Genomic DNA, 26496 nt, shown 5'->3' on the forward strand with positions numbered 1-26496 from the left:
GCAAAGAATTCTACAGATTCACTAACCCCGGCTTAAGAAATTCCACCTCATCTCTGTTCTAAAGGGACATCCTTTGGGGGTGGCACAGTAGCAGAGCAGCCAGCACAGCACCCTACAGGCTGAACTCCACCGCTGTCTACAAGCCTGCGTGCTCTCCCTGTGACCCCTTGTGTCCTGCTCTGGGTGCCCCAGTTTCCTCATACAGGTTAATAAGTTAATTGGTCACGTGTGTGTAATTGGGTGATGTGGGCTCGTTGGGCCAGAAGGCCTTGCGGAAGCATTTCACCAAAAGAACTAAGCCTTTGTTAGCAGACCTTCTCAAAATACAAAACCTGTTCTATATTCAATTGAAAATCCCCCCCCCCCCCTTTGTCTTCTGAGGATAATGTTTATCATTGTGATGATGACCAGATTTCCCCTAAAGATCAGGGAACCAATTACCTACATGTACCCAGAATCAATTCCAATAACTGAAACAACGGATGTCAGAGTCACCTCCTTCTTGTTAGAGCAATTTTTGGGATTAGCAGATGTAGCAAATAACTTTAACTGACTTCAGCCACGAGCCTTCAGGTTTGAATATGACTCGTGGATTAAATCTAAAATGCAGCTCTGAACAATGGATTCCTAAGAACCACTAACCAAGTTAATTGGAAGAACAAAAAATGCTGATTTAAATTAATTACTCATATGTATTTGGGTGTCTGTAATATAGATGCAAACAGGGAAGTGTGATGGTGGAAGGATCCAGGCATTTGACCTGTTACATGCAGTTCAAAGGAAGCATTGTAAGTATGGAATTGTCTTTTGAATTTCTTTCTTTCTTTTCTCCCCCTCTGTCTCTGTCTGTCTCCCCCCCCCCCCCCACTCATGACTCCATAGGCTGTCTGCTTATTAGTGATATTCTGTTGAATAAAGAGGCTGCTTCATATCTACCAGTACTTCTCTCCGGTGATTTTATTCACGCAACAACACATTTGATAATTTCTTCTCATCCTACCTCAGCCCAATTGCTCCTCTTAGCATTAACAACATTTCCCAGAATCACTCCATATTTGTTTACAGAAGCAGTGTGTTCTAATATAATCATGTACCACGTCCATATACTCTCAACATGTGAAGCAGATAAACAGGCCCTGAGAAAACAGGTAAGGGTTGCTAATTCAAGCTTTTCCTCCAACTCTAATTGTTTTATGCACAGTGTGCCAAGAAAAATAAAGTGAAATGTTTGAGATAACTCTAGTTTGAAGGACTGCATAACACAACAATGCATTGAATTACCAAGTCTGAAATTATGTCTCAAAGATTCTAGCAAAGGATTCATTTTACAGTACCAATGTTAAATTATGACCAATTTCTGCCTGCTAATGAGCATTTCACTGATGACACAATACAAACAATTGTGGGATTAAAAAGTTGTTTTTTCATCCAGATTGTTAAGTTTGGAATTTCTATATAATTTCACAGCATGAATTTTCCATAACACAAAGTGCACTGCAGATGCTGTGGTCAAAGCAACAGGTACAACAAGCTGGAGGAACTCAGCAGGTCGGGCAGCATCCGTGGAAATGAGCAGTCAACATTTTGGGCTGAGACCCTTCGTCAGGACTGAAGAGGGAGGGCGCAGGGGCCCTATAAAGAAGGTGGGGGGAGGGTGGGAAGGAGAAGGCTGGTGGGTACCAGGTGAAAAACCAATCAAAGGAAAGATTAAGGAGTTGTGGAGGGGAAGCAGGGAGGGGATAGGCAGGAAAGGTGAAGAAGGAATGTAAGGGGAAAGCACTATGTGTAGTAGAAGAAGGCAGAATCATGAGAGAGGTGATAGGCAGCTGGAGGAGGAGACAGAGTGAAACTGGGATGGGGGAAGGGAGAGGAAGGGAATTACTGGAAGTTGGAGAACTCAATGTTCATGCCAAGGGGCTGGAGACTACCCAGACGGTATATGAGGTGTTGCTCCTCCAACCTGAGTTTGACCTCATGAATTTTCCATACTGTGTAAATGATCAACAGTGTTCTCTAGGCTCAATTTCACATTAGAAGAACAGCCATCCGCCTTAAAACAATGTCATAATGTGTAATAACAGCTCCTTTTGTTATTGAAAACAAGTTTATGTTGAAGAATCTTCTTATAACACTGACTGCAGTTTCCTGTAAACTATCAAGAACAGCAATAGCATTGTTTAGTACAAAAGAAAAATCATTCAAATAACTGAAAACTGAAACAATGGCCAAAGTAGCTGTAAATACTTGGTAGGTCAGGCAGCATTTGAGTGAAGGAGAAATTGTTTGGCCCCTGGAAAAGGGCCAGAGCTGTTCAACTAATGGAAAGCGGCCAACACAGGGGGCACTGTGAAGGTCTGTGGTCCACAGTATCCCCGAGTCACGCTCAAATAATGGAAACAGAGTTTGGGGTCTACATATCTCAGGCACACTGCAAGCCTAGAAGAAAATAAAACTGAACACTTTATGGAAGTTGGGGTAAAAATTGTATTGTACAGTGTGAAAAAATGTTTCATAATTTCTAGGCCTAAGAATTACATTTCTCAGCTTTTACGGAAACAGAGCACAACAAATAGCAATCCCTTCAAGCTTGCTCCAAGAGTCAGTACAATCATAGCTGATCTTTTACCTCTACACGATTTCTGCTCTCCATAATCATCTTAATGCCCTTTCTGACAAGAAATCTGTCTGATCTCTTCCTAAGTACATTTAGCAACCTGGTCTCCACAGTCCTTTATAAAAGAGAATTCTTAGACTTGTCAGTCTCCCAGTCCTAATCATCTTACTCTACCCTGAGACTGTGACCCCTTATTTTAGAGCACTTGACAAGGGGGGGCATCCTCCCCACAACCAATCTGTTTAAACTTGTCAGGGCTTTGTAAATTTCAGTGAGATCCCTTTTCATTCATCTGACCTCGAGATGTGACAAGATTTAAAGAATTGCAAAGGTTAGAAGATGGGACAGATTAAATGTCAAGATAAAGCTGTTAAGGGGTAAAGAAGCATAAGGGACACTAATTAGCAGTGACATAGTTGAGATAATGAGCACTGTCATTATCTACAAGCACTGATGAGATAATGAAGGTGGTGGTACTAATTTACTGTTAAATTTGTTTAGATTGTAACATGATTAACAGAAATGTGACATACCTTCCTACTTTCAGAGTTTACTTGTCCCCAAAACCCTCCATCTACATTTTTGTTATCTCCACATTTGATTAATTCATACCGTTCCTTCATTCTATCTATGGTACTTCCTCAGCACCCATGACAAACCCGCACCATCCAATTGTTATTTGGAGCTCCTTTTGCTCCTTTACTTCACCCTTTGCCACTCCTTTCACCCATTGCTCTTACTGAATCATACTGTCTCCTGTTAAGTAACACAACAATTTTAAAATCTGTCCTTCTGTTTTTCATGCATAACATGGCCTTGTCCCTTGACCCTGTCCAATTTAACAGTGTCTGCACTCCCCTAGTCTGATTTTCTGCTCATTGCTGAAGGTAGAATCTCCCCCACTAGCAGAAGCTGCTCTGGATTGAAACTTGTTAACACTCACAGCCTCTCTACCTCTTTTCTTCCTTTATGATATTCCTTTAAATCTACTTTGCCTATCAAGCTTTTGGCTGTCAGTATGCATTTCTATTTATGAGCCTCAAGGTCAAAATTTGTTTGATTAAGCTTTTGTGTAACACATTGGGATATTTTGCTGCATTAAAAGCACTGCATATATACAAGTTGTTATTGTTGTTCCTCATTCCTGGGTTGAGCAGGAATCCAGAGACAGAAAGGTCAAGTGGAGGTGCACTGTGAATTAAGATGCCTGGAAGTCTTCCTGAACTAGGATGGTGGATTGTAATGACCACCCATTTGGTCTTTACAACCAAATTTATCAAACATATATTTTTATCTCCAACAACAAAAATGATATTATGTGGGATTCAATATAAAATCTGTCACCTGCAAATATGCATTAGATGCAAGGATAAGAATTTATAAACATATGAAAACAGTGCAACCATAAAAATAGATGTAAATCAGCATAAAAGTGTGCTAGCTAATGTGTAGTGGCTAGTTATATTTATATACAACTGTTCGCAATAACTTACCTTTTTAATTCAGCAATAAGCAGAGCTGTGCAGGGGATTCCTAGTGTCATCAATGAAATGTTATTGATTGCTGGCTTCACAAAGGCAAGACATGTGGTAACACCAGACAGAATACCAACAGCAGCCTTAAATCGGCTCCTAGAACAAGAAACAAATAGCAGAGGTGGGCTCTTCTTGATTTAAAGGTAAACTTTGTCTGGATGCAGATATACCCCTCATGCCTGAGTACATTTTGCTGCTCTTTTCTCGATAACATGACTACTTTTATCATCACTTACTGCCTGATGTCATTCACAGATTATTGTAGGTAGTGACAGGTACTGTAGGTAGTTCTGTGAACGGCTTATTGGGAATGATTTATCCAAATATTATCATAGCTATAGAGGAAAATTGGCAACACAAACCAATGGCAGTGACCTAGATAGGACTGGATGCTTCAATTCCCAACTACATGGGGTTGGGAAGGGGTAAATCACACAAAATGCAGGAGGAACTCATCAGGTCAGGTAGTATCTATTGAACAAACAGAGAACCTTCGGGCAGAGAACTTTCATCAAGACTGGAAAGGAAGGAGGAAGAAGCCAGAATAAGGTGTGGTGAAAGGAAGCTGGCAGGTCACAGGTAAAACCACGGGGGAAGCAGGTGGGTTAGGGAGGAGAGATGAAGTGAGAAGCTGGGAAGTGATAGGTGGACAAGGCAAAGGGCTGAAGAAGATAGAAGATGATAATGGACCGTGGAAGAAAAGGAAGGAGGGCCACCAGAGGGAGGTGATGAGCAGGTGAGGAGAAGAGAAGGGGTAAATGAGGAGCCAGAATGAGGAATGGAAAATGAGATAAGGGGGCGTGGGGAGTAACTACCGGAAGTTGGAAATTAATGTTCATGCCATCAAGTTGGAAGCTACCCAGATGGAATATAAGGTGTTGCTCCTCCAATCAGAGTGTGGCCTCATTGTAATCGTAGAGAAGGCCATGGACTGACATGTCAGAATAGGATTGGGAAGTAGAGTTAAACTAGGTGGCCACGAGAAAATCCCTTCTTCTGTGGCAGATAGAGCAAAAGTGCTCCAAGAAGCCATCCATTAGTCTATGTAGGGTCTCCCTAATATAGAGCAGGGCACACCGGAAATAATGGATTTAGTAGACAATCCTAACAGGGTTCACAGGTGAAGAGTTGCCTCACCTGTACGGACCGTTTGGAGCCCTAAGCCCTAAGGGAGGAGGTATAGGGACAGGTGTAGCAATTATCATGGTGGCAGGGATTACTGCCAGGAGGGAGATCAGTGGGGAGAGTCAAGTGGACAAAGAAGTTATGTAGAGAGTGGGGGAAAAGGGAAGTTGTGTTTGGTGGTAGGATCCTGTTGAAGAAGATGCAAGTTACAGAAAATGATCTTCAGGATGTGGAGGCTCGTTGGGTGGTTGGTAAGGACAAGCAAACTCTATCCCTATTATGGTGGTGAGAAGATGGGATGAGGGCAAATGTCCAGGAAATAGTGAGTCAGGACTGCACTGAGGGTAGACAAAATGACAGGGTATTATGTAGTCAAGATAGATGTGAGAGTTATTAGGTTTGTAAAGATATCAGTAGACTGTCTGTCTCCAGAGATAGAAATAGAGAGATCAAGAAAGGGGAAAGGGGAGGGGGAGATGTCAGAGATGGACCAAATAAATTTGAATCAGGGTGGAAGTTGAAGGCATATCTGATGAAATTGACAAGCTCCAAAACAGCAGTTGATGTAATATAGAACCTCCAACCAAAGGAAATCCTCCATTTGGGTAAAAAGCAACATCTCATATTCCGTCTGGGTAGTCTCCTACCTGATGGCATAATTGTCAATTTCTCTAACATTTGGTAATTTCTCCCTACTCATCTATTTCTGTTTTACCATTCTCCATTCTAGTTCCCCTCTCACCATTCTCTTCTCCTCAACTGCCCATCCCTTCCTCTGATGCCCTGCCTTCTTCAGTTCCTTCCATGGTCCACTGTTATCTCCTACCAGATTACTTTTTCTTCAGCTCTTTACCTCTTCCACCTATCACCGCTCATCTTCTCTCTTCATACCCCTCCCCATACACCCATCTTCCCCCTCACCTGGTTTCACCTATCACCCACCAGTTTGTACTCCTTTCCCTTCTTCCACCTCCTTATTCTGGCCTCCTTCCCCTTCTGTTCCAGACCTGAAGAAGCGTCTCAGCCTGAAACATCAACCGTTTATTTCTTCCCATTGACACTGACTGACCTGCTGAGTTCCTGCAGCATTTTGTGTGTGTTAATCTGGATTTTTAGCATCTGCAGAATTTCTTGTGTTTTTGAGCTTGAGTAATTAATAGCATGATAATATGAATATCTACAAAGAACCCTGGCCTTCAGCCATACATATTGTTTATCCATTTACAGGCCTGCCTGAAAACGATGCTTAAGGCGCTTAGCCCTCGAATAGTCAAATGCCAATTTCCAACAGGAAATAAGCAGGCAAAAACAGTTGAAATTTGTCTCCAATAGTTCCGGGAATCTGTGTATGAAATCCTCAAAAATCATACATCTAGTATAAAATTTCTTAAAATGTTGTAAATACACTGGCATGTGATTTCCGTAATTTCTTTCATCACTTTAGGCAGCAACTGTGTGTGAATATGGAAGCAAGTGAACTGATTTGAAATCCTCTTCCACTTCACAATCTACCACAAGCATTACATAAAATTTATCTGTTCACAAAGTGATAGTGCCATAACAATCTTGCTGGAAAGAACTGATGTTAATTAAATCCTGAAAATCAGATAATAATTCTTAAAGACTAAGTAATTGTCATGGTGAATTTCTACTTATGATATTTCCAATCTGCTAAGAGTTTCCAAATACAAACAACAATCAACATGGCAGCATACATTGACAAAAAAAATCTTCTTTACAGATTCAGAAGTAAAAACTTCTGCATTATTTCAGGAATTTTACAGTTAGAGATTTTTTCGTTGATAAGTATTTTCTTTTTCCTGTGGCAAAATAATATGTCTGAGATTAAAACAGGAAGAGAGTATGCCTGATATTTTGCTTAACTGAAACAGGAGTAGCTTAAATTCTTTTAATTGATTTTCCTGGCTATTGTTGTTATACTAAAAAGGAGGAAAGCTTCCTCTGCCTCTTTTGAAGTTAGAGTCAAGTGTGCACAGAAGTATTTTTTCCAGGTAATTTGTGTTGTCATTCTTTTCTCCTTCACACTTATTATTTTGTGATCCTACTCTTTTATAAAGGCAGAATTTTTCAATTATCGTACGGTAGCAGAACAGTTAGAGGGACATTACTACAGCTTGGGACGTTGGAGATCAGAGTACAATCCCAGGGTCCACTGTGAATGCATGGATTTCCCCCAAGCCCTCTGGTTTCCTCCCAAAGATCTACCAGGTAGGCTAATTGGTGATTGTAAATTGTCCCATGTTTAGATTACAGCTAAATCGAGCTTGTTGGGGGTTGCTGGACAGTGCAGCTCAAAGGGCTGAAAGGAACTATCCCACACTGTATCTCTAAATAAATAAATGAAGTACAATCGGTGAGGCCAAATTTGGAGCATTGTTTGCAATTCTGGTCACTTACCTACAAGGAAGACATCACTAAGCTTGAAAAAATGCAGAGAAAATTTACAAGGATGTTGCCAGAACTTGAGGACCAAAGTTATAGGAAAAGGTTGAGTAGGCTGGGATTTTATTCTCAGGAAAGCAGGAGAAGGAGGAAAGATCTGTAGAAGTGTACGAAATTATGAGGGGTATTGATAGGGTGAATGCATGCAGGTTTTTTTTCCCTCAGTTTGGGTGAGACCAGAAGTTGAGGGCGTAAGTTTCGGGTGAAAGGTGAAATATTTAAGGGGAACCCAAGGGGAAACATCTTCACTCAGAGAAGTGGAACGAACAGCCAGCAGGAGAGGTAGATGCAGGTTCAATTGTAATATTTAAGAGAGATTTAGATAGGCATTTGCATGGAAGGGGTTTGGAGGGATATGGTCTGGGTGAAGATATGTGGGGCTAGGAAGAAGAATGGGTCAGCGTAGACTAGATGGACCAAATAGCATGCTTCAGTGCTCTATGACTATACTGTACATAACTGATTATTGGTTAAAGTAGTAGTTGTGACTGCCAATAGGCTGCAGCACTAATAAATGTCTTGCAAAAGTTTAAGTGAAATTGTTCTGTGGGATATCACCAACTGTACTCCAGAATAATATTATTATAATGCATTGCTGAACATTGGAACTTGGGTTTAAATCAGGTCACACAACTCCCATTTTCTCACTCACTGTCAGCAAAACCAAAGTTCATTATTGACTAAAGGAGGACAAAACCAGACGTCCTTGAGCCAATCTTCATTAGGTGATTAGAGGTGGAGAGGGTCAGTAACTTTAAATTCCTTAATGTTATTATATCAAAGGATCTGTCCTGGGATCAGCACGTTAAGTGTCATCACAAAAAAGGCATGGCAGTGTCTTTACTTTCTTAGAAATTTGCACAGATTTGGAATGTCATCTAAAACTTCAACAAATTTCCATAGATGCACAGTGGAGAGTATCCCGACTGATTGTATCACAGCTTGCGATGCCCATGAACGGAAAAGCACACGAAAAGTGGTAGACACAACTCAGTCCATCACAGGAAAAGCCCTCTCCACCAATGAGCACATCCAAAAGCAGCATTCTTCATCAAGGGCCCCATCATCCTGGCCATGCTCTCTTCTCACTGCTGTCATTGGGAATAAGGTTCAGGAGCCTCGGTGCCTCACTACCAGGTCAGGAACAGTTATTATCCTTCAGCAATTAGGTTCCTGAACCAGCCTGCATAACTTCATTTACCTCAACTCTGAAATGATTTCACAACCAATGGACTCACTTTCCAGGAGTCTACAACTCATGTTCTCAGGATTATTTATTTTCTTATTACCGTTATTATTTTGTAAATGCCATCACAAAGAAGGCACAATAACGCCGCTACTTTCTTAGAAGATTACATAGATTCGGCATGTCACCAAAAGTAGACGAATTTCTATAAAAGCACAGTGGAGAGTATCCTAACTAGTTGCATCATGGCCTGGTATGGAAACACCAATGCCCAGGAATAAAAAAGTCTACAGAAAGTGATGGATACAGGCTTGACCATCACAGGCAATTTCCTCCCCACCATTGAGTACATTTGCATAGAGCGCTGTAACAAGAAAGGAGCATCCATTGTCAAAGACCCTCACCACCCAGGACATGTCCTCTTCTCATTACTACCATCAGACAGGAGGTATAAAATCCAGCTCAGGAACAGCTTTACCCTATAACTATCAGGCTGCTGAACCAGCATGGATGACTTCAGTCATTGCTACTTTTAACTGACTCTATTTCTACAAACTCACTTTCAAGGACTCTTAACAACTATTGCTCTCACTATTAATTTAATGTGAATTCTTTTGCACACTGGTTGTCTGTCAGACTTAGTCTCCGTATGTATAGTTACTCATAAAATTTTATTGTATTTCCTTTTCCCTGTAAATGGTTGCAGGAAAATGAATCTCAAGATAGCATTGAGTAACGTATACATACTTTGATAATAAATTTACTTTCATTCAGTCAGACAGCCCTGAGGCACCATTAGTTTCTCTAAGGGGGTTGTGAGTCTTTGGAACTCTCTTCCTCAAAGAACTGTGGAAGCAGCAATTTTGAATATCTTTAAGGTAGGTAAATATTGTTGATAAGCAAAGAAGGGAAAGGATACTTGGGATAGGTGGAAATGCAGAGCTGAAGTTACATTCGGAGCAGGTGTGATGTGGAGTTAAGGAGCAGAGTGAAACTCCTGATCATAACACGAATTGGCATCCATAGCATTTGAGTGCACACAAAATAAATATCAGATTCTCAAATCAATTTATCCAAAATGTATACATTTATCTGCATAAATAAAGTAAATTAATCTCTTCTCCACACTTCCTTGATTCCTATCTTAAATGTTCCTTTCCCAGCCCAGATCTTCTTGCAAGGTTCTTGTTCAGTGAATGGTGAAAGGTTTGAGAGGACTGTGAACAATGCTGGGTGTTCAGAAGCAGTGGGCCCAGCTTAACATTGCAACAATGTCAATCTGAACGACAGCAGCCTGGACCAGCTGTCTGGTAGACAACAGCTAGGGCAGGGAAGATCAAATTGGAACATGTAATGGAAGAGAACAGAAAGATTGCATTTACTCCAGGCAAACTGTTTCATTCAATTGCAATCTGACAAATCTTCACCCATTCATTCAGCTTTGTATAGTAAGTAGTATGGAACACAGTTTGTTAATTAAATAATACTTTTAAATGAAATATAAGTGTATGACCTATTGATCCTGTACACAATCAAAACATTAATGTGTTTTCAACAAACAATTGAATGGTACAAAGTAAGTATTTTGGTTTCATTTTTCCATTTTATGCAATCCTTTTACCATAATAAATACTGGTAATATTGTTTTGCTCCTGGAAATTTTATCTTGTTACAACTGACAAATGAAATTGAACAAATCTCAGTTTACCATCATACACTTCAGCAAACAGTGTTCAAACCATGTACTCAACAAGATACCTCTCCCTATCCAAACAATCACAGCCCATGAGATTAAAGATTGTAATCCTACCAAATCATAAATAACTGTGTAAAGTTATATATACAACTTTATACTTAAGCAACCTTCAATTTTACATCACCTTTACTTGAGGTTCTATTTCCTCCTAAGTGTTAGTGCTACAATGCAAGAAGAAATTAAAATACAATACAAAACTAGGAACATGGAAGGGAAATGGACCTTCTTGCCCTTTGAGTCTGTTCTCCCATTCAATCAGATCATAGCTTCCTGTATCTTAACTTCATTGACCTGGGTCAGTTCACTAAATTTCCTAACAAACCTCTGTCTCAGCATTTGTGTGAAAAAGTCCTTTCAGATAGAAATACTGTTCAGTCTAACTCTAGTTGTGAGATTACACTATGGATCCTATTTTCCCTGCCAGAGCAAACTGTTGCTCCCTGTCTGCCCAACCTATTCCTTCATTATTTGCAATCTCAATTCAAGTAGCACTAATCTGAGTATAAAAATTGTGGGTTTGTTTCATCACCAGCAATGGTACATCTATTGCACAGCGTTATGTTTGTGCAGAAGTTTTTTTAAAAAAATAATTAAGTAATAACCATTGTCAATTTTACCTTCAATTGGTAATTCAATTTTACCTTCAATTCAATTGTATGGTTGTAGTTTCTTTTCCAAATCCAAGTCATACATTCCTGCTGCTGTTGTTGCAACCCACAGTATATAATAATATACTCTGAAAGTGCCTTAGAATTAATTGTGTAGAGTCAATAAAACACTTTCTTCATTCCATCTTTTATTTACAGTTGAAGTCAGAAGTTTACATACACCTTAGCCAAATACATTTAAACTCAGTTTTTCACAACTCCTGATATTTAATCCTACAAAACATTCCCTGTCTTAGGTCAGTTAGAATCACATTCCCAGTGGGTTAGAAGTTTATATACTTTGTTAGTATTTGGTAGCATTGCCTTTAAGTTGTTTAATTTGGGTCAAACATTTTGGATAGCCTTCCACAAGCTTCTCACAATAAGTTGCTGGAATTTTGTTCCATTCCTCCAGACAGAACTGGTGTAACTGAGTCAGGTTTGTAGGGCTCCTTGCTTGCACATGTGTTTTCAGTTCTTCCCACCAATTTTCTATCAGATTGAGGTCAGGGCTTTGTGATGGCCACTCCAATACCTTGACTTTGTTGTCCTTAAGCAATTTTGCCACAACTTTGGAGGTATGCTTGGGGTTATTGTCCATTTGGAAGACCCATTTGCAACCAAGCTTTAACTTCCTGGCTGATATCTTGAGATGTTGCTTCAAAATATCCACATTATTTTCCTTCCTCATGATATTTTGGGAAGTGCACCAGTCTCTCCTGCAGCAAAGCACCCCCACAACATGATGCTGCCACCCCCATGCTTCAATGGTTGGGGTGGTGTTCTTCGGCTTGCAAACATCACCCTTTTTCCTCCAAACATAACGATGGTCATTATGGCCAAACAGTTCAATTTTTGTTTCATCAGACCAGAGAACATTTCTCCAAAAAGTAAGATCTTTGTCCCCATGTGCACTTGCAAACTGTAGTCTGGCTTTTTTATGACAGTTTTGGAGCAGTGGCTTCTTCCTTGTTGATCAGCCTTTCAGGTTATGTCGATATAGGATTCGTTTTATTGTGCATATAGATTATTGTCTACCTGTTTCCTCCAGCATCTTCACGAGGTCCTTTGCCATTGTTCTGGGATTGATTTGCACTTTCTGCGCCAAAGTACATTCACTCTAGGAGACAGAATGCGTCTCCTTCCTGAGCAGTATGATGGCTGCGTGGTCCCATAGTGTTTATACTTGTGTACTATTGTTTGTACCTGGTACCTTCAGGCGTTTGGAAATTGCTCCCAAGGATGAACCAGATTTGTGGAGGTCCACAATTTTTTTTTTTATTTTGTTTGTAAACTTCTGAACCACTGGATTTGTGATATAGTCAATTAAAAGTGAAATAATCTGTCTATAAACAATTGATGAAAAAATTACTCATGTCATGCACAAAGTAGTTGTCCTCAATGTCTTGCCAAAACTATAATTTGCTAATATGAAATCTGTGGAGTGGTTAAACAATGAGTTTTAACGACTTCAACCTAAGTGTATGTAAACTTCTAACTTCAATTGCATGTGAGACAATCAGTTCTGGAGGTGGTTCAGTGCACTGCTTCCTGACTTCCTGGATCCCATCTCTGGTTTGGATGGATACAACAGGACATGAGCTATCACCCACCTGCTAGATGAGTTGTTGACTGGAATTGGGCTTATTTCATTCCCTGTGGAGGGAAACCTACACCTGTGGTAGCGTCTGCTCCAAAGAGGTGCATGCCACCGCATACGGGGAAGAAATGATGACTGTAAATACATGAAAGTTTTATTGTCATATTTAGGAAATGTTTATCGATCCAATAATGGAAACCATACTTGTTCTAAGTCAATGCAGGCTCCAGTAAGCCTATGATTTTTAAACATTTCATGTGAAGGCAAACCATGCAGCCTATCAATCCAACATGCAGGCGCTGAGAGCTTTGCACTGGTGATGTCCGTCTACTGTTGAGAAGGAACTTAATATTTCACCATAAAACCCACAGGAGCAGAATTAGGACACTCGGCCCATCAAGTCTGCTCCTCCGTACCATCATGACTGAATTATTATCCCTCTGAACCCCATTCTTCTGCCTTCTCCCTGCGACATTTAACGCCCTGTCTAACCAAGAACTGATCAACATATTCTTTAAATATACTCAATGACTTGGCCTCCAAAACTGTCTGTGGCTGTTCTAAATGGATGTCCCTCTATTCTGAGGCTGTGCCCTCTGGTCCCAGACTCACCCACTATAGGAAACATCATCTCAACATCCACACTGAGTAGGCCTTTCAGTATTCGGTAGGTTTCAATAAGACCCCCCCCCCCCCCCATACTTCTAAACTCCAGTGAGTACAGGCCAAGAATCATCAAACATTCCACATATGTTAACCCTTTCATTCCCTAAATCATTCTTGTGAACTTCCTAGAGACCCTCTCCAATACCAGCACAACTTTTCGTAGATAAGGGACCCAAAACTGCACATAATACTCCAGGTGCGGTCTGACCAATGCCTTATAAACCCTCAGCATCACATCCTTGTTCTTATATCTAGACCTCTTGAAATTGCATTTGCCTTCCTTACCACTGACTCAACCTGCAAGTTAATCTTTAGGGAACCCTTCACAAAGACTCCCAAGACCCTTTCTACCTATGATTTTTGAATTTTATTCCCATTTAGATAATAGTACATCTTTATTCCTTCTAGCAAATTGCATGACTATACAATTCCCTACACTATAATCCATCTGCCATTTCCTTGTACATTCTACCAATCAGTCCAAGTCCTTCTGAAGATTCTGTGCTTCCTAAATATTACCTGCCCCTCCACCTATCTTTGTATCATCTGAAAATTTGACCACAAAGCCGTCAATTCCATCATCCAAATCATTGACATATCACGTTGAAAGAAGTGGTTCAATACCAACCACTGCAGATCACCACTTGTCACTGGTAGCCAGCCAGAATAGGCCCCCTTTATTCCAACTCTTTGCACCTTCCCAATCTGTCAATCTTCTATCCACGCTAGTCTTTTCTGTAAGACCATGGGTTCTTATCTTGTTAAGCAGCCTCATGTGTGGCACCTTGTCAAAAGCCTTCTGAAAATCCAAGTAAACAACATCCACTGACTTGCTTTTGTCTATGTTCTCTGCTTCTTCCTCAAATAATTCCAACAGATTTGTCAGGCAAGATTTCCCCTTAAAGAAACCTATTTTATCATCTGCCTCCAAGTACCCCAAAACATTCTTAATAATGGACGCCCAACATCTTTCCAACCGCTGAAGTCAAGTTAACTGGCCCATAATTTCATCTTTGCTTCACTTCCTTCTTAAATTGTGGGGAGACATTTTCAGTTTTCCAGTCCTCCGGAACCATTTCTGAATCTTGTGACTCTCCTTTGCCTATCCTTATGTTCCTTCTGGGTAGCCTCCAACATGGTGGCATTAATATCGATTTCTCCTTTCAGTAAAAATAAATTCTCTCCCTTTCCTCTTTTCTTCTTTTCCCCACTCTGGCCACTTACCTCTTCTCACCTGTCTATCACTTCCCCCTGGGTCCCCTCCTCCTTCCCTTTCTCCTATGGTCCATTCTCCACTCCAATCAGGTTCTTCCTCTCCAGCCCTTTACCTTTCCTACCCCCCTGGTTCACCTATCACCTTCTAGCTATTCACCTTCCTCTCACTCCAGCTTTTTATTCTGGCATCTTCCACCTTGCTTTCCAATCCTGAAGAAGAGTCTCAGTCCAAAACATCAACTGTTTATTCATTTCTATCGATGTTCCCTGGCCTGCAGAGTTCCTGCAGCATTCTGTGTGATTTGCTTTGGATTTTCAGCATCTGCAGACTTTCCCATTTTTTATTCTCTGTCTATCCTGCCTGTTATTTCCTCAAAGAATTCTAACAGATTTGACAGGGAGGATTTCCCCTTACAGAAACCATGCTGTCTGTACCCCGACCCCTCATCCTTAATGGATTCTAAATCTTCCCAACTGCTAAAGTCAGGCTAACTAGCCTATAATATCCTTTCTACTGCCTTCCTCCCTTCATAAAAAAAGGAGTGACACTTACAATTTTCCAGTCCTTCAGGATCATTCCAGAATCAAGTGCTTCTTGAAAGATCATTACTAATGTCTTCACAATCTCTTCAACTACCTACTTCAGAACCCTGGGCTGTAGTCCATCTGGTCCAAGTGAATTATCTGCCTTCAGACCTTTCAGTTTCCCAGGCACCTCCTCCTTAACTACATTCACTCCTGTCCCCTGATGCTCCTGAATATCTGGCTAGGGTCTTCCACAGTGACACAAAATACTTATTAAGTTCATCTGCCACTTCTTTGTCCCCGTTACTGCCTCTACAGTGCTCCAATATCACTCTTGCCCCACTTTTATTCTTTGTACACTATATCTGAAAAACCTTTTGGTATCCTCTTTGATACTTTTGGCTAGCTTACCTTCATATTTCATCTTTCTCTCCTTATGTTTTTGTTTAGTTGCCTTCTGTTGGTTTTTAAAAGCTTCCCAATCCTCTAACTTCCCACTAATTTTTGCCATATTATTTGCCCTCACTTTTGCTTCTATGCTGTCTTTGACTTCCCTTGGCACCCACGGTTGCCTTGTCCTCTCTTTAGAATACCTTTTCACATTTGGGATGTACCTATCTCACACCTTCCGAGTTGTTGCCAGAATTGCAGTTCTGCCGTTGTCTCTGCTCGTGTCCTCTTCCAATGAACTTTGGCCAGCTCTTCTCTTATGCCTCTGTAATTCCCTTTACTCCACTGTAATACTGATATCTTCTCCCTCTCAAACTTCAGGGTGAATTCTAACATATTATGATCACTGACTCCTAAGTGTTCCTTTACCTTAAGCTCCCTAATCAAATCTGGTTTATCACACAACAACCAATCCAAAATTGCCTTTCCCCTACTGGGTTCAACCACAAGCTGCTCTAAAAAGCCATCTTGTGGGCATTCTACAAGTCTCTTGGGATGCAGCACCAACCTGATTTTCCCAATCTACCTGCATAATGAAATCCCTCGTTACTATTGGAACATTGTCCTTATTACATGCTTATTCTGTTTCCCATTGAAATTTATAGCCTGGCTACTGTTTGGGGGCCTGTATATAACTCCCATCAGTGTCACCAAGTGTCACTTACATGCTTCAGTATGTGTTCTACACTGCAAAATTATCACAGTGTACTTCCAAACCAGGTTCTGAATATGTTTGTATGTAAGACACAGGAAGTAGGTACTTAATACAGAACAATCATATCATATACTGAACTTCTGTAACTCAGCCTCCTACATTTGTTATTCATTTTTCAACTCACCCGCCCACAATTTTCCCATCTGTTCTAAAGTCATTGATTAATTCTAGAGCACAGGTGCTGCAATCCTCCGAACTCAACTCAGATTCTCAGGACTTACATACGAGTCTGGCTAACGTCAGCAGATAACCAGTTGTGTAGCCTATCCCCAATAAAAGAGTTCAAGTCACTCTTCACAACATTGATAAAGAATCTATCAACCCAAGAAAACTATGCCTGTTTTTCATTTGTTTCATTTAGAATAGATCTACACCAGGAAAATGAAAGGACAGGAAACAAAACATCTAATATTAGCATTTTAAATAAATGCAGGAACTACCACAGTCTACAAAGGTTTGTCAGTAAGTGTGCAAATATGCAGTAGGACCTTCCACACAAGCAGACAGATATTCAGTACATCTCAAGTATTTCCTGTTTTTCTTCATTACTAAATGACATATTTATCAGTTGAACCATTTCCTAGTGCTTAATTTTCCCTGATTCAGTATAAAGGACTAACACTAACCAAATATTTTGTAAATAATCCATAATTAAGATTGATATTTACATATTTAGTTCCCACATTAAGAGTCTGTAACCTCAATACACTACATCATTTAATAAAAGCAATGTTAATTAATGACAATCCATAGACAGCCTACTTTGGAAATTTTAAAGTCTGAATTATATTTGAAATACTTTCATTTTACAATATTTTAATTGATTGGTGTTTGAATACATAGCAACGACATTAAATTTCTAACAAGATGAATTCCTGTAGTGATAACATTTGAAAGGCTTTTGAACAGTAAAGATGTATTAAGCACAGTGGACACTATGAATAGGAGGATAAACAGCAATATAAATTTAAATCACAGGTGAAATAGAAAACTAATCCCACTCACTCCCTTCTTCAAATATTTATCATTTCCCATAAAATGAACTACATTTTCCATCTCTACTCCAACTGACAAAACAATCCACTTCAAAAACTTTCTATACAAGTGAACTTCCCTGATTCTTTCCCCACCACACCTCACCCCCACCCCTATCTGCTATTGGCTACTTTAACAGTGTCGCTGATTCGCGAGCTGGAAAATGTTCAGGTCCAGCTTTACCTGTCTCGTCGAAAGATCCGTGGTAAATATCGTCTGGGGAACCACATGGCCAAGGCACACATTAGAACCCAAAGAATTGCAAGTTCATCCAACATTTGACCAAAGAAACTCAAAGTTGCATGAAAGTAAACTGAACCTATACCTGAAAGGCAGAAAATTGACAGGTGCTGGTTACAGGAACAATCACTTGTGATTTGAAGAACATCACTAGCATGTGCACTACAATAGTTTGGAAACAAAATTCCTCAGGCACATTAATAATAACTCCCTTTCTTGTTCAATTACTTTTCATGAAAGCACAGCGAGTCTATTTCAAGTCAATTTGTTTTGATTACTACTCCAGATTTAAACGAGCATGTGGATGATTTGAGAAAACTCATAACGTCGAGAACAATGGGTTCAATCACCCATGTTGTCCTTTGAAACAAAAATAGAAAGTGAAATTTATTTGATCTTCATATGCTACCACGCACATCACCATATGCAGAATTGGAACCTGAGAGTGAATTACCAGAGCACAATTTAATCATATGCTTCAGATGACGTCAATCAATAACAACAAATACAAGGAGGGATATAATCATGCAAATCAAAGCTGATTGACAACTGTTAATAAATGTCCAGAAAAGTTGGATGAAATAATACACTTAGGACTTTAATAACAATTTAATTAAGAGCAAATGCTAACGTAGTGTGCTTAATTAGAAAATAGAAGCATCAGAGACACAGATCTGACTTTCATATGATCTAGTTTTCTCCATCTTTTCAATGTACTTACAGAGTACAAGAGATTTGCCAGAAATTGAGAAGATGCCTCTATCATATTTAAATTACTGATAAGAGATAAGGCAGAGGAATTTCAAATAACTTGTTGAAAGGTTTCAAGGCTGTATGGTAATTTTAAACTTTAATTGATTCAGTTCTCAACATGAATCAATTTTAATATTTTAATAAATAATAGTCTGTAATGTGCTGGCAAAGAAAACTGTGAATCCATACAAAAGAATGCAAGCTAATGTGACTATCAGCCAGTTGTAGACTTCCATATTATAATACACAAAGCAGAAAGAGATGGACTATGCCCTTCCCTGACCTCGTCATTGGATTGTAATGCCCTGAGCCTTGGGACAGAATACATTTTGTACCTGGCCCCTCAAGTTTACATTGGCTATGGCTGGTGCACCTGGCACTGTTGAGATCAGAACCTTGAATATAAGGTGTTACAAAGTGCAGTGCAGGTAGACAACAAGATGTGAGATCATAGCAAAATATATTATGAGGTCAAGAATCCATCTTATCACACTACACCTGCAGTGTCTGCAGGTCGTCTGCCAGATGGACTTGTAGTCAAAGCTGTTGGCCCAGAAGAACTTACCCATTAAGAACAGGTAGTCTAGCTGAGCGAAACATTGCACAGCAATGGGGCCAGACCCATCCTTTGCAACACTGGGGACAGGTAGAACCTCAGCATGTAAGGGTACTTGGTGTCCACAAACTTAGGTCCCATGCGGATCCTTCTGCAGCCACACACAGAGGTTGTCATCAGGGTGAGGGTGACAGGGTGGGGTGGTTTTCTGAGCAGACAGTCCAGACCATCTGGCAGAATGCCTTGTTGACAAGCCTCACCAACAATCACCAAGGCCTTGCCTGGCTGTCGGTGGGAGGGTCACTCCCTGTCAGGTCCTTTCTGCATGCCCAGAGCATCATCCCCATAACCCACTGCCCACAAGGTGATTGTAGTGGGGAAGCAACAGTAGTTCAACTCTTTGCGGACTGTGGGTTTGAGAAGAGGGTGTGGAGAAAGATGAAAGGGCCAGTGTCATGGTTCATCCAAGCAGCTGTGTGACAGGAAACTCTCTGGACTACAGGCTATTCCCAGGGACACACAGGCAGATGATCATCAAGTGCTACTGGCAGATCTTCAACTTGATGAAAGACACCCTTTGGTCTGCCAGCACACTGAGGTGTCTGTGGAGGAATGCTGCCGACTGGCACACTCCAGGCTGCAAGAGTACATGCTGAGGGAAACACTGAGGCCTGGTGGGGAAGAACCACAGTATAGGGCTCTTCTACTAGAGAGCGAGGGGCAGCTTGCAAAAGGAATTCCCTCAATTATTGTAGCAGTATTCCATCCAGAGTGCTAACAGCAGCAGGGCTATTGATGAATTTAGAATTAGAATTTTATTTTATTTTTTACATCCATCTCACAACCTGAGGGAGTAAAACTCTTTATGTTGTGTCTCGGTCACTATGTACAAGCAATAAGGAAAGGAAATGTGGGAGGATATTGCCCAAGCACTAAGATTGTATACAATACATAATTGTTTTGTATTCATGTATGTATAGACAGATACAATGTACAGTCAGATGTGCAATCAGATCAATGTGTATTGATCAATCTGATGGCCCAGAGCCTGTTGGTCCTGGCTTTAATGCTGCAGTACCATTTGCCACTGTGGTCTGTGGTTGGGTGGCTGGAGTGTATGAATGTAATAGAACGATACCTAAAGCATTGACAATGAATGTCAAGAAAGAAATGGAATTGAGCAGTTTATTCTTGTAATATTTTTTATTATGAATAAAATTCATTTTGCTAAAAAATCTTATTGTACCAAAGAACCATTCAATAGACTTATAACAGTGGAATAGTGGAATAGCAGCTGTCCTCGAGCCTGGTAGTACATGCTTCCAGGTTTTTGTATCTTCTGCCCATTGGGATGGAGGAGAATAATGTCTGACGTGGGTGGGATCTTTGATTCCGCTGGCTACTTTACCAAAGCAGTGAGAAATGCAGACAGAGTCCATGGATGGGAAGCTGATGTGCTGAGCTGTGTCCACAACTCCTGAAACTCCTTGCAGAACAGTTGCCATACCAAGCTGTGGTGCATCTAGATAGGATGCTTGCAATGGTATCTCAGTAAAATTGGTGAGGGTCAAAGGGGATAGGCCAAATTTCTTCAGCCATCTGCAAAAGTAGAGGTGTTTGTGACATCAATGTGGTTGGAGCAAGATGGGCTATCGATGATGTTCACTCTCTGGAGCTTGAGCTCTCAACCTTTTAACCTTCTTGGCCTCAGCACTGTTGATGCAAACAGGCGTATTTGCATCGCTCCCCTTCCTGAAGTCAATAACCAGCTTGCTTGGTTTGCTGATATTGAGAGAAAGGTTATTATCATGATCCTTGTCACTAGGCTCTCCATCCCCGTCCTGTACTCCAGCTCATTGTTATTTGAGATACGGCCTACAACAATGGTATGACCTGCAAACTTATGGATGGAGTGGGAGCAGAATCTGGCCACACAGTTGTGAGAGTCCGGGGAGTAGAGTAGAGCACTGAAGATCCAATCTTACTGTTCCAGCTCCACTATTAACATCAGGTCCCTACTCACCTCCTCACACCCCTACCCACCAAGCTCGGGCAAATGGCTCAACTCCACTTTCATCGATCCACAGACTCACTGGTCATTCTCGGTCCCTGACTGAGACCCTACTCTACTCACGAACTACCCTGGCCAGTCACTGCCCATATAACTAACGCCCCTGACAAGGGTCAGGGAAAATTATGTTGTTTGATCTAAGTGTTATACGCAAATCAGTCAGATATGTAAAAGTCTTGTCAAATTTCCAGCGTCGTTTGATACAACCCTGAAACAAAATCATCTTCCCTATCAGAAAAAATACATTTTCAGGCATGTAGTCATCTAAATACCTAGGTCAGATGAATTGTAGCAATCCTCTACCCAAGCTCGAAGGGCACTTTTTCACATGCAAACAGGAGGAAATCTGCAGATGCTGGAAATTCAAGCAACACACACAAAATGCTGGTGGAACACAGCAGGCCAGGCAGCATCTATAAGGAGAAGCACTATCGACGTTTGGGGCCGAGACCCTTCGTCAGGACGAAGTCAGTCCTGACGAAGGGTCTCGGCCCGAAACGTCGACAGTGCTTCTCCTTATAGATGCTGCCTGGCCTGCTGTGTTCCACCAGCATTTTGTGTGTGTTGCTTGGACTTTTTCACATGTTGTTTTTGTGTAAATCTGACAGTGATATAATTTACTTATTAGAAATATGTCAAATTAACAGAAGGTTATGAATAACATTAAAGAGACAGTCAAACAGCTGTACAATGACAAGAAATTTCATGATTTCTATTTGCATCAAAACAAAGAGAAGAAATAATTAGAATATATTTTATCTGGTATAAATCAGCAAAAGTAGCCCTTCTTCTCCAGAAATGAAATCCGAGAGTATCAGATAAATATCACATGGTACATTTGGGATTTACAGAATTTGGTTTTAAAAGAAGTCACTCTAAATAACTTGGGCGATTTTACTTCTTTGCTTTCTGTTTGGTTGTAAATGCAACAATGCATTTCACTGTGTATTTTGAAGTGCGTTTGAGAAATAAACTTGAATCTTGAATCTTCAGTAGAGTACATTTAAACCAACCTACATTTTCCCCTGGGTTTACTTTAATGTTGCAGTGGCTCCATCAAATACTGGAATAATAAATATACTGTATAACAGCTGGACGCATAGTAATATGCACCAATAGTTGAGCTACAAGTGCCTTCAAATATATTATTTGAAACCCATTATTAAAAGTGAAGAAGCGTAAAGGTATCAGTCAGATTATACATGATCCTCAATGCTGCAGACGTCGCTATTCTCCTTCATCTCCACACACGTTGCATGGGAATATACGTCGACAATATACATGGGAAAATATGATCTGTTCTTTCTCAGAGATGAACTACTGTTATCTCGAACTATACAAGTGTGGGAATTTATTACAAATCAAGCCAGTCTGTGAAAATCTCATGGCAGTTTTAACATGAAGCTTTTCAAGTGGGTCAGCAAGTTATTCAATCAGCCAGTGATTAAGCTTTTTTTTGAAAGAAGCAAGGAATGTGAACTTAACAGCTGGATTTCAGATCAGCTATTTCCCATGCAGCAGTCGGCCAGATTGAGAGGCTGACCAAATGGTGGTGTGAAAAGCCTTGTGGAAGAAAGCAGGACCCACTGAGCTTTGATGGGAGTCAAACTGGCAACTGGAGTGGAGATGGAAGCAGACAGATAGCAGAGCTGTGTCTCCTACTGTATAAGAAAAGGCCACTTTGCCCCATCAAGTTTATACCAACTCACAAAGCAATCCAATTCCTTCAATAACTTTCCCTGAAAGATATTCTCCCCACTTTGTTAACAATATGCCTCACATTCTACCATACAGCTAAGGGCAATTTTTAGCAGCCAATGAACCAATTGCCACATGGCTTTGGAATGTGGGAGGAGACCACACAGTTAATATAGAGATTCCACAAAGACAGCACTGGGGATCAGGCACTGTGAAAAAGCAGTTCTTCTAGTTTCACCCTGCACTGCCCAAGGGTTATGGAGAGCTATAAAATGGGAAGGGCTGGTCACAGCACGATCCTACCAGTTCTTATGCTTCACCAGAGGACAGGTGCTGAATATGGCCATGTTCATCATTTTGAACTGCTGTCTCTCTCAGATTCTCAGAGTCATATGATTAAAGAGCTGTACAGCACAAAAAGAGGCTGTTTTTGCCCAACCCATCCAGGCCGTGATGCTTTCCTACTCTAGTCCCATTTTCCCACTTTAGTCTCACAACACTCTGTTTCTCTCCTATCCGATCACATTTGTGTGCTGGAATTGTAACAGCCTCTCCCAGCTCTTCTGATAGCTCATTCCACATAAGCACCACCCTGTGTGTGGAAAAACTTGTCACTTAGATACTCTTTAAATTTATCCTCTTGCACCATAAAAATATGCCCTCTGGTTTTCCACATCTTAGGGAGTAGACTCTGTCTACACGATCTATGCTGGGTCCTAAGTTGATAAACACCCTCCTGTGTTCTAGAAACAATAAACCCAATAAACTAATCACTCCTTATAAAAAATAGTCCTCCATTACAAGCAACATCCCAGTTAATCTTTTGATATTCTTTAGCTTAGGAGAATGATGACGCTTAACAGCGACTCCTTTGCTTGCATCTTCAGAAACAGCTCTATTTCCATCTTTAATATCTCTATTTTTCCCTTTCAAGGTTCTTTTGAAGGTCCTGACCTGGAGTTACACACTGACTTTGGTTCTTTGTGGGAATGGGACCCGCTCTCGGGGTCTCATGACCGGCTGCTATTCGATGTGCCAAGGGCATGGCCTAGAAGACTAGTACGCCTTTAGGGTTCTGGGATTTTGTGGCTCTGGAGGTGGGCAGACTCGAGGTAGGTGCCTCCGCAGGAAACTGGTGTGTCATGGGAGACGGAAGATCAAAAGCAGTGAGCTGGCTGCCTGCCATGTGCTCAGAGACCCGAGTTCTTTGGGCACAGAGCTTGGAGAAGCGACGCAACAGACTTCTAGCATCATAAATCAGCAAGTTGTTTGTTATGTCTCCCCTCTCACTGTGAAACAGAGACATCCCTTTTTCCATTATTGGGGAGGGAGGGAGGGAGGGAGACAGACAGACTGTGGTATGCCGAATACCATGTGAACAAGTAGTCTTTGGGGTACTGTAAGTCTGTGTCTTTATTGATGCTTTTCTGTATGCTTGAGTGCTCAGTGGGGGGGTGCCAATGCTTTTTTGCTGGGGGGTCGTTGCTTTGCTGCTGCTTATGCATGTGGGGGGGGCTTGCGGGGGACTTTGGGATTCTAACATTTAACTGTCATTCATTCTTTGGGGCATTCCTTTATTTTCGTGGATGTTTGCGAAGAAAAAGCATTTCAGGATGAATATTGTATACATTTCTCTGACATTAAATGTACCTTTGAAACCTTTGAAATACTACCAGATCCTTCTGTAGTGGGGTGTCCAGAACTGTATAAAATATTCGAGGTGCAGCCTGACCATTGCTTTGATCATAAGACATAAGAGCACAATTAGGCCATTCCGCCCATCAAGTTTGCTCCACCATTCCATCATGGCTGATTTATTATCCCTCTCAACCCCATTGTCCTGCCTTCTCCCTGCAATCTTTGATGCCCTTACTAATCTAGAATCTGTAAACCTCCACTTTAAGTTACTCAATGACTTAGCCTCCACAGCCATCTGTGGCAATGAATTCCACAGATTCACTGGCTAAAGAAATTCCTCCTCATCTCTGTTCTAAAAAGAAATCCTTCTATTCTGAGGACATGTCCTCTTGTCCGAGACTTCACCGCTATAGGAAACATCCTCTTGACAGCCACTCTATCCAGGCCTTTCAATATTCAGTAGGTTTCAATGAGATTCCTCATTCTTCTAAACTCCAGTGAGTAGAGGCCCAGAGCCATCAAATGTTCCTCATATGCTAACCCTCCCATTCATAGGATCATTCTTGAGAATGACCTCTTGGCCCTTTAAGCACATCCTTTCTTAGATAAAGGCCCAAAACTGCTCACAATACTCTAAGCATGGTCTGTCCAATGCCTTAAAAAGCCTCAGCATTATATCCTTGCTTTTGTATTCTCGTCCTCTTCAAATGAATATTAACATTGTATTTGCCTTCCTTACCACTGACTCCACCTGCAGGTTAACCTATACAGCACGAGGTCTTCCAAGTCCCTTTTCACCTCTGATTTCTCAATGTGCTTCCCATTTAGAAAATAGCCTATACCTTTATTCCTTCTACCAAAGTGCAGGAACATACACTTCCCTATACTATAATTCATCTGCTACTTCTTTGCTCATTCTCCCTATCTAAGTCCTTTTGCAGACTCTCTGCCTCCTCAGCACTACCTGCCCCTCCATCTATCTTCATATTGTTCACAAACTTAGTCATAAAATCCATGACTTCTGTCAACCAAATCATTAACATATAACAGGAAAAGAAGCAGTCCCAACACCAGCCCCTGCAGAACACCAACAATCACCAGCACCTAACCAGAAATGCCCCCTTTATTTACACTCTTTGCCTCCTGCCAATCAGCCAATCTTCTATTTATGCTAGTATTTTCCTGTAATACTACGGGCCCTTATCTTGTTTAGCAGGTTCAAGAGTGACACCTTATCAAAAGCCTTCTGAAAATCCAAGTAAACAAAATTCAATGACTGTCCTTTGTCTATCCTGTCTGTTATTTCCTCAAAGAATCCAACATATTTGTCAGGCAAGATTTTCACTTAAAGAAACCATGCTGACTTTGGCCCTCTTTATCATGTGCCTCCAAGAATCCCAAAACATCATCTTTATTAATGGATTCCAACATCTTCCCAACCACTGAAGCCTAGAATGTTCTGTCTTCTGCCTCCCTCCCTTATTACAGAGTGGAGTGACATTTGCAATTTTCCAGTCCTCTGGAACCATTCCAGAATCTAGTGATTCTTGAAAAATCACTACTAATGCCTCCACAATCTCTTCAGCTACCTCTTTCAGAACCCAAGTCCCTTCTGTACTTCAATGCTCCTGAGATCTCTGCCATTTACTCTATATGCTCAGTTGATAACTGATGTCTCAAAATGCATTGCCTTACACTTGTGAAACAGGTCAACAAATGTTAAGAGCAAACACGAAGAAATCTGCAGATGCTGGAAATTCAAACAACAACACACACCAAATGCTGGTAGAACACAGCAGGCCAGGCAGCATCTATAGGGAGAAGCGCTGTCTGGCCTGCTGTGTTCTACCAGCACTTGGTGTGTGTTGTTGTTCAACAAATGTTAAGTTCAAATTGCTTCCAAAATCTGAGAATGAAATCTCATTAACATGTCATGTTATGGGTTTGTCTCTTTGGAGTAAGCAACTCAGATGCTCTTAAAAGCTTTTGCTGTCATTAGCAAAGCTAT

General features: G+C 40.9%; 1 protein-coding gene across 2 annotated transcripts in view; it reads right to left on the bottom strand.

Annotated features, from left to right (window-relative positions):
- acer2 (alkaline ceramidase 2) overlaps positions 1-26496 on the bottom strand; it is a 64292-nt gene that overhangs the window by 23774 nt on the left and 14022 nt on the right. For both annotated transcript variants that reach the window (XM_073072841.1, XM_073072830.1), the window contains exons 3-4: positions 17716-17857; positions 4108-4245 (exon numbers count right to left, since the gene is read on the bottom strand). In XM_073072841.1, coding sequence (XP_072928942.1) covers positions 4108-4245; positions 17716-17857 — 280 coding nt within the window. The remainder of the gene's footprint in view (positions 1-4107; positions 4246-17715; positions 17858-26496) is intronic.

Source organism: Hemitrygon akajei, chromosome 2 (genome assembly GCF_048418815.1).
Source record: "Hemitrygon akajei chromosome 2, sHemAka1.3, whole genome shotgun sequence".
Taxonomy (NCBI): Eukaryota; Metazoa; Chordata; class Chondrichthyes; order Myliobatiformes; family Dasyatidae; genus Hemitrygon; species Hemitrygon akajei.